This window comes from Urocampus carinirostris, chromosome 3, assembly GCF_059441175.1.
Source record: "Urocampus carinirostris isolate Australia breed hairy pipefish chromosome 3, RoL_Ucar_1.0, whole genome shotgun sequence".
NCBI classification, from domain to species: Eukaryota; Metazoa; Chordata; class Actinopteri; order Syngnathiformes; family Syngnathidae; genus Urocampus; species Urocampus carinirostris.
This window is the reverse complement of record NC_142351.1, coordinates 31,970,360-31,988,425: the sequence shown is the minus strand read 5'-3', so window position 1 is coordinate 31,988,425 and position 18,066 is coordinate 31,970,360. Positions and strand designations below refer to the sequence as shown.

The 18,066-nt window shown below is 37.6% G+C and overlaps 1 protein-coding gene across 2 annotated transcripts in view; it reads left to right on the top strand.

Annotated features, from left to right (window-relative positions):
* Positions 1–18,066, top strand: part of LOC148369458 (cilia- and flagella-associated protein 47-like) — an 88,188-nt gene that overhangs the window by 50,202 nt on the left and 19,920 nt on the right. For both annotated transcript variants that reach the window (XM_088331488.1, XM_088331487.1), the window contains exons 34-50: positions 92–173; positions 523–618; positions 4,376–4,550; positions 4,645–4,742; positions 4,821–4,940; positions 6,981–7,115; positions 8,326–8,438; positions 10,603–10,753; positions 11,957–12,045; positions 12,110–12,196; positions 12,721–12,767; positions 12,842–12,978; positions 15,621–15,726; positions 16,026–16,255; positions 16,371–16,506; positions 17,678–17,805; positions 17,935–18,000. In XM_088331488.1, coding sequence (XP_088187614.1) covers positions 92–173; positions 523–618; positions 4,376–4,550; positions 4,645–4,742; positions 4,821–4,940; positions 6,981–7,115; positions 8,326–8,438; positions 10,603–10,753; positions 11,957–12,045; positions 12,110–12,196; positions 12,721–12,767; positions 12,842–12,978; positions 15,621–15,726; positions 16,026–16,255; positions 16,371–16,506; positions 17,678–17,805; positions 17,935–18,000 — 1,996 coding nt within the window. The remainder of the gene's footprint in view (positions 1–91; positions 174–522; positions 619–4,375; positions 4,551–4,644; positions 4,743–4,820; positions 4,941–6,980; positions 7,116–8,325; positions 8,439–10,602; positions 10,754–11,956; positions 12,046–12,109; positions 12,197–12,720; positions 12,768–12,841; positions 12,979–15,620; positions 15,727–16,025; positions 16,256–16,370; positions 16,507–17,677; positions 17,806–17,934; positions 18,001–18,066) is intronic.

The following is an 18,066-nucleotide window of genomic DNA, read 5'->3' as shown; positions in this document are numbered from 1 at the left end:
TGTGTTAATGTGACTCTGGATCCATTTATGTCTACTCATAAAAGACAATGCATCTTGAAATGTTTTTATTCCTATTAAAAAATCTTCTTAGGGTACAGGGAGCTTGTTTGAGTCACATCCGAGCTGAGTATCTACTAGACGTGCTTGAGTTCAACCACTGGTGCACAATGAAGGTATTTACTGGACACTCTATCACTTCTTGAACTGTTTAAATTACAATGAGAGTAATAGAATGAAATGCATCAATATTGTCAAATGAATAAGTTACTTTATTTTTACAAATCATTAAAAAGTATATGTTATGACATCAAACAAAATAAATTTAATCAAGAAAAGAATCATAATGTAAGATTTATCCTCAATCTACATTAGATTCATCAATATTAAACCATTCAAGCTAAGTACTGTTTTAGAAACGCTATTCTTATTATTCCAAGCACCCGTAATATTTCTGATTCTGATATTTTGTAACAGCATTAATATATTGTAAGTATAAAAGTCAAATGTGCTGTTGCTTTCCAGTCTGATGAGAAAGAGCTTGGTCTGGACTACAGCTTTGTTGACTACGAGTCTATGAGCAAACGATGCTGGAGTGATTTTCTGCTGCAAATATACAAGGTACAATCATTAACATTGTCTTTACATTTCATTCGTTTGATTTTTTTAAATAAATACACACTGTATCCATAATTGTTTTCCTATTCATTTTTTTGCAAAATGAACACTTGAGCTTGTGTTTCAGATCTTAGGTGGGTTTAATAGTTAATAAGAGCCAATTAAGATAAGGGTTGTTTCCTCTGTATTGAGTGACAATTCGTTTGCATGCTGTTAATGATGATACAGTCAAGTGTCAACATTATGACTTAAAGCTGTGTAATCTGTATGCAGTATTGGATAGCAGGGAGTGACTTACTGTGCCTAGCAAAAGTTTTGGCGCCCCAAGAACCTTTTGTCATATTGCCACATCTTAGGCTTCAAACTTTAAGCTAAAAAACTGAAACAATTTTCTCATGGTGAAGGGGAACCGGATTATTTCCTATTATATATTATATTTACAACAATATAACTGAAAAGTAAGTATTGCAAAAATGTTTGCCCCCTTTTCTCTCAGCTCAGCCAACTGACTCCAAAGGTTCCCTGATGACATCTAAAAGATTCAATGCCGACCTAAATGACTAACAACGACAAAGCGGGTGTACAGTTTGTCACAAAACTAAGCACACCCCTCACATTTCTGCAGAGATTTCATTATAATGTTTAATAGAACATCACTAAAGAAACATCAGTTCGACACAATGTAAAGAAGTCTGTCAATAAAGGCCATGGCTTACTGGAAAGATATCTTATGGTCTGATGAAACAGAGAATACTTTATTTGACTCAGATGGTTTGATGGATGTGTGGCCAGCTCTGTCATAGAGGATTGGAAGAGCATTTCAGTGGCTACTTGTGAGGCTCTGGTGAACTCCATGGCCAGGAGGATTAATGTGGTTCTGGAAAATCTTGGTGGCCACACAAAGTATTGAACTTCAGAAACATTTACTTTAAGGTGTACCAGGGTTTCAGCTACTGATGGCTATATTTTGAGTTTTTTGAGGGGGAAAATGAATTTACATAAGCTTATATAAGACTACCTTTATGTTGCAGTGATCCTTCTTCAGTGTTGTCAAACATGATGAAATATCTGCAGAAATTTGAGGGGTGTACTCACTTTTGTGGCATACTGTACTTGTGTGTCATTAACTTTCAGTTTAAATGCACCTGTAAAGCCGGCATTATAAAGCAATATGACAGCATTACGAAGAATATGCCAGGCAGATCTAGAATAAAGTTGAGGAAAGGTTTCAAGCAGGAATTGGATGTAAGAACAATTTTGCAACATTCACACATCTCCCAGAACACTGTGCGAGTAATAATATGAAAATGGAGAGATCATAAAACCCCTGCAAACCTACTAAGACCTGGTTGTTCCTCTAAACTTGGAAATACGGGACAATTCTGGCAGAAAGTCTGTTGGAGTCTGTAAAAGACCTGAGAATGGGGCAAAGGTTCACTTTCCAAAAGGACGACGAACCTAACATAAAGAAAAATCTACAACCTAATAGTTAAAAACTAGCAATACTCCAGACCTCAATCCTATGTAGCATTTGTGGAAAGATCTGAAAACCTTAAGCAACTTAGAATAGAATAAAATTGTCTTAATTGTCATTGATATCAATGTAGTGTAACATCGTATGGAACGAGATTAGACATGGGTAAAACATGTAAATTTTAGGACCAGGACAGGAAGCAGGAAGAAGAACTCGCGTAACGTACTCACAGTTTATTGGGGAGTAGAAAAAGGAGCGCATACTCGATCCGGAGATCGTTGGTTGTGGGGAGTAGATTGCTCGGAACGCGGAAGTGGTCAAAATCAAACAGATCGTGGCGAGAGCAAAACAGGAGCAAAAACACAGGAAAAAATGAGATTCTCAGGGCTTGACGTGTCAAAACAGAGTTTGCAGATGCTCCGACCAAGGGCAACTCACATTACAGCGTTTAAGTAGTCACAGGGAGCAATCCATCAACGAGTTTCAGCTGGTGTCCATGGGCGGGGCCAATTGGGCGCCCTGGCAACCGTGACAGAAGCTGGCGCCACACGGCAGGTGCCAATTGGGCGCCATGGCAACCGTGACAGTAAAACATGTAATAACGGGTTTGAAGAAAAAATATGAGCTGTTTTGAAAGAAAGAATGTGCAAATATTTCAGTTTTAAAGTGTACAAAACTTATAGAAACATACCCAAAAAGACTTGGCTTTGATCGCAGCATAAGAAGGTTGTACAAAGTATTAACTCAAAGCGGCCAATCTCTTTACAACTTCTTTTCTTTTCTTTTTTTTTGTTCGTGCAATTCCACAATATAAAATGTTGAACACATTTGGTTTCTTTCCATGATTGTGTCTCACATGTTGTTGATACCTAGAACACTTTTTGAGTTATTTATCTAAGTTTGACGCCTAAAATATGGCAATATGTCAAAATGTTTTTTGGGGGGGCAATACTTTTGCAATACACTGTATATGTTATTTTGTAAAAGTTCAAATAACCTTTTAGTGTTAAACAGTAATATGTCCTACAAATGTTCTCCAGGTGAAAGAAAATGGGATCCTGTCCTTTACGTGCTTTATAAACATATTTTTACAAAGTAGTTATTTTTATGGGGCAATATAGCATAGGGGCTTACAAAGTCATTGCTTATGATGGTATTAAAAAAATGCAGATTTGCTCACTATTTATGCTTGTCCTTTGCTAGAGCCCATTGCATTTATTAGATACGTTTTACTATTTAGGCAAATTTCTGAAACAGCATAGGTCAAATCAAGTCATACCTCAAAGGGCTGAACAGACCACATACTTTTACAGACCACTGATTATTATTACACCATCCCCTGAACTAAAACCTACAAGAGGGCAAGAAAAAAACTCAAAACTTAGCATGTGGAAAATGTAAAAACCTTGAGAAGGGACCGCACGTGAGTTAACCTCCCTTCCAGGGTGCAAACCAATTTCATATGCCCTAATCATTTGCAACACTGTGTCATTTCTTTGTACAGTCATTTTAATTAAGTGAATTTGCTTGTTGTTTTTTGCTTTGACAGAAAACATTTTTGCATTTTAAGCATGTTCTGAGATTACTTTTTCCCATTTGACACTGCAGCCACATCGATCGGTTAATACTGATCCTTTATCCTTGCAATTCTTTTTGTCAACTGAAAAATTCATAAATAACTTAAGAAGTAATATTGTTAATATTGGACTTTAGATTTAGCCAAGTTAGGGTGCAATCGAGCCATCAAAACGCAACTCCAGCAATCATATTAGCTTGTGCCCACCTTCTTGTTGTTGCAACTAGTTCTACTTTCGTGTGTTGCAACAATAATGTCCGAAAATTCATGTCTGGAAGAAAATTATGAGAATGATAGTGAATTTGAGGATATATTCCATAATATGGGTTCATGGGTCGGACTGCATTTTTTTCTAACAAAAATTATGTATCTTGATCTAGTCCTTTTGGCCAGGATTTGACTTAATAATGACCTTGGTGAATAAGATTGGCCCATTGCTTTTAAAGAAGATGATAATATGGTAATAATATAAATATCTCCACTTCCAGCTAACTACAATTTGAACTTGATTCAAAACTAGTACACGACCTATAAGATAGTCCCTTTTCTTCACACCCGGCATTTTTGCATAGCAAACCTAATTTAGATATTTTAAAATTAGACTGTGTAGTTTAAAAATAAAACCGCTGTAACCACGACAATTTTTCCTTTTTAATCAAGCATAAGTTTTGTCCTTTAATTTACCCATGCACCGACTATTCTTTTGCCAGGTATTGGTGTTAAGTCGTGTGTCAGAGCGAACTGGTGTTCAAAATCAGAAAGATGAAGAGGGAGTCTTTAACATCCAATCACTTCCGAGTAACCTTTACTCTCACCATGAGCTCCTGCTTCTCTCGTGGCTTAATTCACACTATAATCACATGAGGGAGACAGTATGGGGCTCAGGTATGAGTACAATTCAATATCTTTGTTGATTGGTTCACATTTTTTTTTTTTTTTTTTTTAGCAAGACGTGTTTTATCGATCCTTTTTACACCAGGTACCGTCCCGTCAGTACGTTGGATTGTCAATTTTGACAGGGACCTTACTGATGGACTAGTGATTGCTGCGTTGCTATCTGCTTATTGTCCATACCTGGTAAGTGTGTGTTTGTGTACATGACATGTTTAGGAGGTTTGTGTCATTGCAAATGACTCTAATATATGTTGATTTTAGATCTCCAGCCACTTTCAGAGGATGTACACCCTGACAATTCCAACCATGCAGCAGATTTTGCACAATAACATAATTATCATCCAGGCCTTAACCATACTTTCTCTCAACATGGATCTGCAGGTACTGCACAATACCATACCTGCTAATTAAAGTGGAAATCAACCCAAAGGATTTTCTTAACAACATTATGTTGTACAATCCACTTTAAAATCAAAATTTTATATTTGTCGATAGGAGTTAAGAAATCCAAATTTGTATCCATCTCTGGGGCCGCCATAATGACATTTGGTTTCAATAAATGATGACATCAATGTTCCTTGTACTTTAACTAATTACCTATTAAGGGCTCTGCACCAGAAAACAGGTGAAACGTAATTAGTTGTTAGCAAAATCAATGTCAACATCCCTTCACAGCAATTGTCAAAATGGATCCGTCCAAAGACGGATACAAGCAGGTGCTTCTTAACTCTAACCCTAAAAACTATATCAACCAAAATACTGGGTTTAAAATAGTGGTGGCCCGTAAAAACTTGAATAGTTTGGGTTTACTTCTACTTTAAATACGGCTTTTACTTTTTCTTTTTCTTTAACTGTATATTAATCTTTTAGTAGCTAAATAACTTTAGCTTGGATAATTTAGGTAGGTAAGGTAAGAAATATCTATAGTTAACTAAAATATTATCAGTCATTACTATCCCACATGTTTGTAATTATTGTGTTAGGTAAGTCTGTCAAAACATCCTTGTTCATATTCCAAGACTTGATATCAAAGTGAACCACGATTTTTAAAATCACTGTAAATGTGACATACTGCGCTGTTCAAAATAATAGCAGTGCAATGTGACTAACCAGAATATCCCTGGTTCTTAGTATATTTTTTGTTTTAACATGCCAGACAAGTTATCAGTAGGTGCAGTAGATTTTCAGAAAAAACCCCAAGACCCAGCATTCAGAATAGGCACACTCCAGAGGCTGTGCAATTGGGAAAATAGTTCAAAGGGGTGTGTTAAAAACTAGCAGTGTGGCAAAAAATCTCTGAGTTCATCAATGATGGGAAAAAAAAGAAGGTGTGAATCGGGTAGAAGCTATTTCAGGATGATGAAGCCAGCACAGGTTTAACATGCATTTGAGGAAAATGGGTCGTTCAAGAGACTTCTCCAAAGAACGGTATTCTTTGATTAAAAAGTTGATTGGAGAGGTAAGAACATATAAAAAGGGGATCATGGATCAGTTTGTGTATATCAAGATACTTGAAGAAGTAATGTTGCCTTATGCTGAAAAGGAAATGCCCTTAAAATGGGTGTTTCAACAAGACAACGACCCCAAACACACCAGTTGACAAGCAAAGTCTTGGTTCCAAACCAATGAAATTAATCTTATGGAGTGCCCAGCCCAATCCCCAGATCTCAATCCAATCGAGAACTTGTGGGGTGGTATCAAAAATGCTGTTTGTAATGCCTTAAGCAATCGTGGAGCAACACAGATGTGAAGCGGTTATAAAAAAAACTGTGGTCATGCAATAAATATTAGGATTGCTAAATCCTACCTTTGATTGGAAACACAAAATAGTTTTGTGTTTGTACAGTCAACAGCAGACACCTCTATTTTTTTAACACAGCCTTTTGAACTATTTGCACAAATGCAAAGCCTTTGAAGAGTGCTTATTATAAATGGCGAGTCTTGTTTGTTTTTTTGAGAATCTACTGCACCTACTGGTAACCTATTTGGAATGTAGCAATAAAAAATAGACTAAATCCTTAGATATTCTGCTTAGTCACATTCTACTGCTATTATTTTGAACAGCACTGTATGTAAGCTAATTAACAGCATTCCCAGAACAGAAGTAAAACAGAAGCCAATTATGATAATGAGTTGCACAGGTTGTCCCACTCTCCAAGAGTGGTTTCGATTGATGCTAAGTTCAGGATTTCTATTTGACTGTCTTTGTTAATCAGAAACACTTTAAGTGATAACAGGTGAGTGCACACCACTATTTTAACATAAAATGGAATTCTCTTTTCAAATTTGAATACCTCCACAAACAATAATATGGACACTTTTTCTTTCCCCATATGTGGTAGTTACAAAAGCGCTTATGAAATAATGTATCTTGGTTTGATTCATAGAATGAATAAAAATGCTTTGGGTTTGTGTGTGCAGCCCACAGATTTGTTGCAATCCAACGCGGTGCAAATGTTGATGCTCTGTGTTCATTTATACGAGAGATTGCCTCAGTACCAGCCTGTAAACACCATCACTCTCTCTGGAAGCCTGCACAGAACTTTGAGCAAGCAGGTAGCACACAATTGCATTATACGGTAGCCGCCTACTTCTTAAATTCTGTTACTGAGCGGGAATGTAAATGAACTGCACAAAATCTAGGCTAGGGGATACAGAAGTGTACATGCTGTGAAACAAAATCTCAAGGGATAATACAATTTCAATTGTTAGGAAGCTCATAATGAGGAGATAGGATTATGTTAATACTTCACATAATACTTTATTGAATATTCGTCCATAATAGGTGTAAAATTGTTCCAATTCACTGACTAGATTTGGACTTTTTTGAACATTTTCTATCAATTTGCTTTAATTACAGAATATAATCTTATTACCGGATTTTCCGCACTATAAAACACATTGGATTGTAAGGCACACCCCCTTAAATACTTTTTGCGGATATTTTTTTTTATATATAAGGCACACTGGACTATAAGGCTCATGGAATTGAAACTATAGTAAGGGCAGGAGTTGCACAAAAAATAAATAAGTGCTGTAATTGTTCATTCATTTAGTTAAAATATATCACTTATCACAATTGCAAAACTTTGGATGCAATAGGATTCGATACTGGAAAGCAGGGTGGGGGGGGGGTATTTTAAGGGTTATTGTTCTGTCTTCTTTATTCATTATCCATTATCCGTTATCGGTCAGTTCATAATACGCTGCAAAGCCTAGGAGCCGGGACTCTTACTCTCAGCCAAAAGGCAAAGCTAAGGTCCTAGCTGGGGGTTTGGGGTTTTTAAGGGTTATTGATCTATCTTCGTTATTCATTATCCATTATCCGTTATCGGTCAGTTCATAATACGCTACAAAGCCTAGGAGCCGGGACACTTACTCTCAGCCAAAAGGCCAAGCTAAGGTCCTAGCCCTAAAGCCTTGCTGCGATCATTGCGAATGCACCGTTCCCGGAGGTACTGCAATACCGGGCCGATGCGTGGAGTGGACAGAGCAAGCTCATATCCCCTGGATGCCACTCTGCGCTCAGCCAGCTGTCCACCTACTAGACTACTAGTGATAGAGGTGATACACAAAAAGGCATTGGCTTTTATCTCGTAATCACACTATCTTTAGTCACAATACCATGTTGGAAAATTGAGAAATCAAAGATAACAGGGCACACGTTCAGATTTCTGGTCAATGTGGGGTTTTAGGTGCGCCTTATCGTATGGAAAATGCTTTATACTTGAGGCATGCCAGTGCGTTTCTTGTTTGTATATCCCAGGTGCATTTGAAAAACCCATCCACTTCCCCTGTCAAATATCGGACAATCCTTCTTGGACAGGATGCCAGTCTCTTCTCTGTACCCGATGGCGCTGCGGTCACCATTCCGCCAAAGTAAATCAAAACACAACCCAAAAGACCCCTCCCAATGATTTGCACTCAAACAAATATTGATGCCACCATTTTTCTTGTGTAGTGAAATTGCAGCTTTATTTAACCCTCCTCTTGTGTTAGCTTTCATGCTTGTGGTTTGCTGGCAACCTGTATCATCTGTTAAATACACTAAAAACAATAATACCTGATCCATTTTTTTCATCTCATGGTTACCTTATCAGGCTTTCTTAGCCATAAAGATATATATATATATATATTTAGATTTTTGTCTGCCGGTATACTACTCAACTTTAATAAATGACCCTCAAAAGAATGATAAAAATGAATCAAAGTTTTTTCTGTTCCCAATCTATTACTGAGGAGTAATACAACACATCGGCAAGATGATATATATGATTTTATTTTATTAATATTATCCATTGTGGCGAATATGGGTGGTGAATAAATTATTCCAACAAACAACTTATTGTCACGGCAACCTTTGATGCGCAAATGCAAGCTAACGCCTTCCTCCCCAACCATACATTCTATCAGTATTAGTAAGATAACATATTTATGTGATTGACTTAAAACACAGTATTCACTTCACATTGTTTGATCATTTTATGACATTGCAAAACTGAATTCAGACCAAACGTTGAATACTATACACATAAAAACATCTATGGTGTTAAGGTCAGTTTTGGCCAATACATATTTACTTTAGGAAAAAGGCAAACAAAGCTATTTTTTTCGGCAAAATAACTTTAATACAATTATAAGAAGCAGAAGTCAAAACACAGACGTGCACTCTACAAATTAAAAGCTCTATACTAAATTGACCCCCCATTTTGGGAAATGTCTGTTTTGTTTTTGTGCAGGTATACTTTTGATAAGGATTTAAGTTTTACGTTTTAATTTTACTTGTGGCCCGCGACCCTACTGAGGATAAGCGGTGCAGCTAATGAGATGAGATGAGATGAATTTTACTTGTGATTAATATGTTTTTTCCATTGCTGCAACTTAAAAGATTGGATATGATGAATTTATTTACAATAAATAAAGCTAAATAATTATAGACATATACCTGTACCTTTTATATGTCACAAAAGCAAAGGACGCAATGTCATCACCACAAAGTTTATTTTTCAATAAAAATATGAAATCCACAAACGATACAATGCATGTTGTACAATGTAATACTTAAAATTTAGGAACCAAATAGTTTTCCCCCGGTGATTTAGTATCTAGAAACATAACACAAATGCCGCAATCGTTATTGCCAGGGTCCGGTTCCTCTCTCAAGAGTTGAACGACGCTGTACACAGAAAATAAACGACGACCAGATGATGAAGGCGCTGTCTCTAAGTCAGATCCGGAGTCCTTTCTTAATACTGGTAACAATGGAAACCAGGCTATCTATTTTTGTGGAAATTAAACCCCTAACCAAAAAATGGCCTGGAAAGGGATGGGCGCCCTAGACACATCATAGGACGTGGTGCCCTATCACCCTGGCAGTTAAGGGATCCATGAGTATGATGATACTGGAAACATGGCAAAAACAGAATCCCTCAAGGCTCCCATGAGTGGGACAGGGGCTTGCTGTCACTAAATTGACTGACAGTCCAGTAGTCCAGTTATGATTTCAGTTTTGGAAGTACTTAGTGTTTAGACTCTTGTCTTAATAGCCAGGTCAAAACCAACCTAACAAAACAAATGTAACTATTTTAATTACAGCATTTTATAATCAAGTAAAAGTGATTTTTAAAAAAAAAAAATAGAGATTGTCTGACAAAGTCAAGAAGCCCTGATGCAATAAACAACATTTGTCTATTTATGCATTTATAATCCAAAATGGGTCCGTGGCGTTTTGACACAAGTGGAGGGTTAAAAAACTGAAAAGCGCTGCAGCATTTGTGTGTCATATCCCAAAAGTGGTTGGCGGCGCCCTCTGTTGGCTGCGGCTGCATCGGCTCGCTACAACGGGTCAGGTGCAATCGACATTTCGTTCTGTGTACATTGTTACACAGAATGACAATACAAGGAAATTATTATTATTATTATTATTATTATTATTATTAGAATTTGTAGATTCCCCTAAATAGTCAATACAATAAACAGTGATATGAAAATACATCCTGTTACGGTAGTGTGAGTTATAAGGCATCATTTGTATTTTCAACAGCGCAAGCACTGATGTGACGGTGCAGTACTGCTGCTCATTCCTCCAACCCAAAGAAGCAGTCCTACTATTCATCTCCACTTCATCTACCGGCCTACATGGCACAACTTTGACATTCAAAGTCAATACGTGTGTTAGTCAGATCACGCCCACAGTGAGTCTCACGTCTACTCTACTTTATCTATCTTTCAATCTGGATTTAGTTGCAGAAGATACTCGGAACAATCAGTTTTTAACAATGAGGGGTCCTCATGGGTGTGTGCGAGTCATTGTTTGGGGTTTTGAAATTACAGCACACATGGGGACCAGTTATCAAATAAAACTGACATACTGCAGAATCACCACAGTATTTCTCTCCTAGTGCATTGGGAGGGGAGTTTTTCTGATACAGGTGTTGGGGGTGAAAAGGGCAATTGACTTTGATTATTTTACTTTCTTTCTTTCACCATTATAAGGGTTATAAACAGCACAAATAAGCTCAACATACAATTACTCTTGAATTGTCTTCTTCCAAAAAGCTGCAAAACAAAAATAGTTTGGCCTTATATGATAGACCAAAGAAAAGGCAAAATCTTTAAACTAAAGCACAAGTAAACCAAAGACAGTACCACCTTCTCCCTTTTTTCACAGACACATCATATGCAGATTTACCACAATTGCCAAAAATTAAATTATATTGTAATCAATAGGGCAGCACGGTGGGGCAGTTGTCAGCGCTTGTGCGGCACAGTTCTGAGGTCATGAGATCGAAGCTCCCTGTGTGGAGTTTGCATGTTCTCCTCGTGCTTGCGTGGGTTTCCTCCGGGAACTCCGGTTTCCTCCCACATTTCAAAAACATGTCAGGTTAATTGGCCGGTCCAAATTGTCCCTAGGTGTTAATGAGCGAGTGAGTTGTCTGTCCCTGTGTGCCCTGCGACTGGCTGGCAACCAGTTCAGGGTGTCCCCTGTCTACTGCCCGAAGATAGCTGGGATGGGCTCCAGCACCCCCGCAACCCTACTTAGGATAAGCGGTGCAGATAATGGATGGATGAATGGATGTAATCAATAACTATTTGTTAACTTCTCATGGTTTTAGATATTATCAAAATTGTCTTCTCTGAGAGATTGATGTTTTCGCTCATTCTGTGTTATGTCCTAATTACGATAGTATTTATTTTTTAGAAAAATGAACTTCTGCTAGATCAGAGTATTTAGCTAATTTTAACTAGACTTTTTCTCAATTTACCCGGTGAAAGAAGGTCATAATATCTTAAAAATAATTTAAAATTAACTCAATCACTATTTAGAATTAGCATAATGCATCACTCGATTCATCACTTACTCAGTCACTCACTCAATTACCTGTCTCTGTTTTCAGAAAAGTGTCAAGTGCAGGACTCCGTGCTACATGCTAAAAATAGTTAAACTCCCAATAACAAACATGTTTCGCGTGGAAGCAAAGTTCAAGTAAGTGATTTGGTTGGAGTTGGTTGTGTCAAGTCGAAACAATTGTCACTGTCTTCTTTTTCAGGGTGGTGCTGGTGGAATCGACAGTCAACCCGTTGGACTCCGAAAAGGAAATAGAGGGCCTTATTAAACAGGCGTCCTTGAAATTCAAGTAAAACTGATACGTGTTGAATATGATTATATACTAATGTATAACCTACTCTTCAAAAGTTTGGGGTTGCTATCTATCTATCTATCTATCTATCTATCTATCTATCTATCTATCTATCTATCTATCTATCTATCTATCTATCTATCTATCTATCTATCTATCTATCTATCTATCTATCTATCTATCTATCTATCTATCTATCTATCTATCTATCTATCTATCTATCTATCTATCTATCTATCTATCAAATATGAGGCTGCCCAAAAAAGTAAGGGATTCAAATGGGCAAAAGAACACAGACATTGGACACCTCGTTTGATAAATAAGTCATTTGTCATTTTCATGGAAAACAAAATTGGATGGGTGACCCCAAACCTTTGAACAAAAGTGTGTATTTAGGCAATAAGAAAAGAGTCTTTGATGGTTGGTTATGGTATGAAAATGATTGTCATTAAATATATTTTATAAATGTTGTATTAGAAAACTTTGCAATTATTATTTATAATTGTACATTCTGGTTTTAGAAAAGAGAAGAAGACTTTCGAGAGGAGCTGTCATGAAGAGATGGCAGGAAAGGACTCGGATCAGAGACGCACAAATAGTGTGAGTTCTTGAAAGTGAACCATGTTTGTGTGTCTTTGGCAGATGGTGAAGGCAGCGAGTTCATCAGCACAGTGAGCAGTGTCAGTCTGAAGCCCGACCAGTCCAACATGCTCAACCTCCACTTCCTTCCCTTCTGTCCTGGAGCCAAGTACTGCGCTGTCTTGCTCATCTCTCCCCAGGTCAGGGTTGTATTCACTTGTGTGCAGGGGGGGTTAAGAGAATTAAAAATTGTTGATTCTCAAAATAAAATTGTGCTTCTGTGAGAAACATTGACACTTCACCATATAATAAAAAAATACAAGGCAATGCAAAATACCTGAGGAGCTTGGGCTGCGATCCTCATTACAATAAACCCAGTAACCCATTTACAGTAACATAGAAATTGTACATACAATCAGGTTAACAATGCCTGATTGAGTAAGATTATTTTAGAAAATATATTTAAATTAATTTTTTTAGGTCCTCTGTGATGCATTAGCAAAACACTCCATTTAAGGAATTAAAAAAAACCTCTCCATTGAAGTTCTTATTTATTAAGATAGCGTAAAGGGTTCCTGCGGATTCTTAAAAGGTCTTAAAAGTCATTTAATTAATTTTTCTAAAAATAAGGCCTTAATTGGTATTGAAATGTCTAAATCTTTCTTTTCAAAAGTCTTAAAAATATGAAATCATTAATAGGATTTACATTTTTTTGAAGTAAAAAGATTTAGTTACATTTATCAATGGTCTTTTTTAATAATTCACAGACTTACTTTTGTGGCAACATCTTTATTCGTCTCAAATTCTCAATTCATTCTGAAGGGGCAAACCCAATATATTTTTATTTGTTTTTTAAGTAGTATCAATTTCGCAGTTCATTATTTTTGACAAGATTTTGTTATCAAAGAAAAATGTAAAATGAAAAACCACAAATTGGGATGATCCACAGCACTACCAAATTCATTAATACAAGAAGTCTTTAAACAAACATTGTGAAAAAAGGCAATCAGCACGTTTCTAATTTAATTTGGAAACAAATAGAAGGGAGAGGGCTTAGGGTGTAGTGGTTTGAAAAGAGGTGGATCTACTATGTAGTGAGTTCAGTTTTTTTTTCCCCTTTTAGCCGAGTAGCTTGACGCTCTGAGTCTGAGCCCAGCAACAACTGAACCCGCTGCTTGAGTTCCTCCTATGGAATTGAAAGCTTTAAAAAAATCAAGCTCTCTTATCAAAACGCCAAATGGGGAAGATTTCACCAAAGATGCTAGAAATGCTCAAGTATAAATCATGACTCAGCACACAAAGACAAATCAACAATCTTTTGATTACAGGCTAACCAAGTGGTGGGAAACCTATGGCTCTTTTCAGGAGTTTATATGGCTCGGAGATCAAATTGAAGTAGTGTAATTTTTTAATATAATGTTTCATGCACAGCAAGTTGTGGGTCATAGAAGCCAAGACACTAAGAATGTTCTCAAGGTTTGGTCCAGTATATATTGGACACAATTTTAGCTACAGTTTAGAGTCAAGGTGTCACACCATTAGACCTTGTTTTTGCTGTAAATCGCTAAATAATGCTTTAAATGGAAGCTCATTAAACATGTTCCGTGTTGAGACAACGACAAACGTTTTACCAAGAAGCTTTACCAAGGAATCTAGAGCAATTTGATTGTGTGAGGAATAGGAATGGGTGAGCTATACATAGCACGCGTGGATCTCTTTTACCAAAGAACTTGGCCTGTACCTTGTTTTGAACCATTATTTAGGAAAAAAAAGGAAGTCAAAATGAGCAAGAGGGAAACAAATTTTAAATGGTACAGTATATTTATATTGATATGGGACACATTATTACATAGATTTGATCAGATCATCTAACATCACACAGTGAAATAGAATGTGCTGAAGAATTTTGTCTGGAGAGGGGGTTAAAATATATGGTGTTGCTCTCTCTCCAAAAAATAAATAAATCAAAATATCTGGCTTTCATTGCTCTCTGGGTCAAACAAGGTTCCCAACCTTAGCTAACCCTTAGGTGATTTGAATCTTTATTATAAATCTGTTAAGGCAGGTCATCTCCTGGAAACAGAAACATCATTGTCCGGTAGCACACCGAGTGCATTTTTTAAGGGCGTGGTGCTGTCCATCGTTGGGCGTGGGAAGACTGCATTGATGGAATGGGTGGGCTTCAGTTCACCACAGGCATGACGGCGCAGGCATAGAAACGGCATCAATAGACAGGTGTGATTCATTTTACCGCGGGCGTGAGGAGACGGGCGTGGATCTGTCCATCACGGGTGTGAGGAGACGGCCGTAGGGCAGTTTATAAGGGGGTTTAGGTTAGCCAATAATCTGTGAAAAGATGTTTTGGGGGACGAATGGTTAGTCTTTTGAGGTTCTTTTTGACAGAGTCTGTAGCTGGAAAGGGGGTGGTGTATTTGCAGCAAAGAGCATCACCTGCCTTGTGTTATGCTTAAAAAGTATCGCTTGTAATCCATTATTCTAATATGTTGGGTAGGCTACTAAAGTACACTGAATGATAAAGCATGATACTAAAAAACTACGGAAAGCCAAACGTTTTAAGATGGCTCCCTTTGAATGATTCTGCTCCAGAGCCAAATTGAGTTTGACATCTCTGCTGTAGAGTTTATGATTGACGTCAAATAGTTCCCACAAAATAATGATAAACCAAATAATTGCTTTTGTGAATTCTAACTGCTCAGTTTAGCGGTGATCTTTGTGATGCATAATGAGCATGCATTTTTAATCATGTTTTGCCTAGAAAACGCATAAACTACAGTTAGGCAATTTTACAGCACATTTACAATAATTGTACGTGTTTACGCAGGTTGGCGATATGTTCTACTTGGTAAAGGCAACAGCTGACTTGCCTCTTCCAGCTCCTCTCAGAGTCAGACACAGTTCAAACGTCTTCAACATCCCTGGAAACTCCAGTAAGACGCCTGAAGATAAATATTGGCCTGCAAAACAAGAATCTTTGCAAACATTTTGGAAATGCTAAAAAATAATTGCAGTATATGAAGTTTTTATAAATGCAATTGGGGGCTTTCAAGTAATAAAAAAAATAAGTAATAATCTCAAGAAAGAGTCATGCCATATTCTATATATGTAAGATGCTTCATGTACTGTTTTGACCACAGTGCAAAATGGGCAACACACACAACACCCACCAGGGCTGTGTACAAGTATATGAATGCGCGCATAGTCTCATGAGTGTATTTTCTACCATCAGTGGGCTTAGGTGGTTGTGTGCCAGCGCTGCGTCTACGTTGCTCTGTCGGACAGACGTGCGAAGAGCTGATCCGCCTCCCGCTGATCAATTCATCTTGGGAAAACGCCCTCGCCATGTGGGCGCAACACAGAATGACCGCCATTGAACTCCAAAGGCGAATGTTGACCTACACTTTGCATAGCAGCAGTGTCAGGGCAAGCATGGCAGCGTGCATGCTCTCCAAAAAGGAGGTACATATATTCACACTTTAACAACCGGCACTTGAATTAGGCATCAGGAGCACTATTTGCATTTTGAGGTGTCAGAGGAGTTTCAATCTCCCATTTAATGTAATGCATCTGATAGAGCCAAATGCGAGGTGTCGACGACAAAAGCGGGGTCGTGTACAAAGTGGAAGTTTCATTGCCTCGATACTTTACGGTACCCAGCACTGTTACCATGCCGATAAAGAAAGAGACCAACATATGGAAGAACCCTGCAGGTACACATTCGACGAGCAAACCTTGGAATATATTGTAAACTAAATGTACCGTATTTTCCAGGCTTTAAGGCGCACACAAAACCCTAAATTGGCCAGATCGTGCGCCACATTATCTGCTGCACCTTATATTAAGGCAAAAATCTGAAATTTCTTACCATATTTGTGCAATTATTAACAGTCGATACGTTTTATTGTTGACCACAATTGCATAACTACAGTGGCAACAGGGATCTAGATAAGTAGCGATGGTAGGAGCACTGAATCCCAACCACCAGGCGGCTAGGGACTGAGACGGTTGTTCACAATTGCATAACATTGGATGCAATACAAATCCAAACCGGATTACAGTGGGGAGAACGCCAGACCCTATCCACAAGACCCGTAGGGCTGCAGACGATACACCAAAAGGCATTTGGTCTTATCTCATTATTACACTACTTTTGGTCACAGTAAGCAGACATGTTTGAGAAATGAGAAAACAAAAAGTGATTCAAAATCAGCATGAAATTTTGTTCCACTTTTTCTCAGCTCAAACTAAACATTGTAAGTGACGAACGCTTGAGTATGTGCGGCCATGCGTTCATTTACATCTTTCAGGAAAACCGAATTACTTCCCACAACGCCTTGCTCTTCATTTAGTTTAGAAGCTCGGGCACTTTGTAAAGACTTTGTAAGTTGGTGCTAAAATACCGGTTTATTGTCCGACAATATTCTTGCGGCCCGGTCCAATAAAACATCATTGAATTTGGTGCCGTTATTAGAAATAGTGTGAAGATGAAATAAAACCTAAAGCCTCTTCATGTTTTGACTGAAGCGGTTTAGCAGATAGGATCCGGTTATCTCCCACTGCGATCTGGGTTTTAATCCCGCTGTGTAAATGTTATGCAATTGTAATCAGTACCATATTCTGACTAGTTGTTTTTTATTTTATGTGCTACCCTAACCCTTACTTTAGTTTTAATTCCACATAGCTTATAGTCTAGTGCGTCTTATCTATGGAAAAAATATCGCAAAAGACTACTTTCTGGGGATGCCTTATCATCCGGTGCACCTTATAGTACGGAAAATACGGTTGTTAAAAAGTGTTTTGTATATGTTATACATTAAATTTATATAAAGAATATTAAGATAATGTAATCAACAATTTATGGTATTATGTTTGTCAATATAGATGACGATTGTGTGGAAATCCCCTTGAGGTTCAAAGCAGACTCTGTGGGGCTCTTTTCATGTCAGATTGTTCTGAAGTCCTGCTTTGATACCAGAGTCTACTTGATGGAGGCGATCGTCACCTCACCGGTACGTTTTGACTTCAGGAGCTTTTAAATTTAAAAACAAATGCTGATGGGTATGGGTGGATACTGAATTTTAATCTTGGTACTTAAATGGTCATTTTAAAAAAGGTTTTATTATTTTCTGTGACCACAGGGAGGATCTGTTCATTTGGACTTTAGTTCTCCTGCTCAGCATTCAGTCACACAAGATATCCCTCTGGTGAGTTGAGAATCCTGCATTGCTTTTACTAAAATCACATCCACAGAATAATGAGATTATCACTAT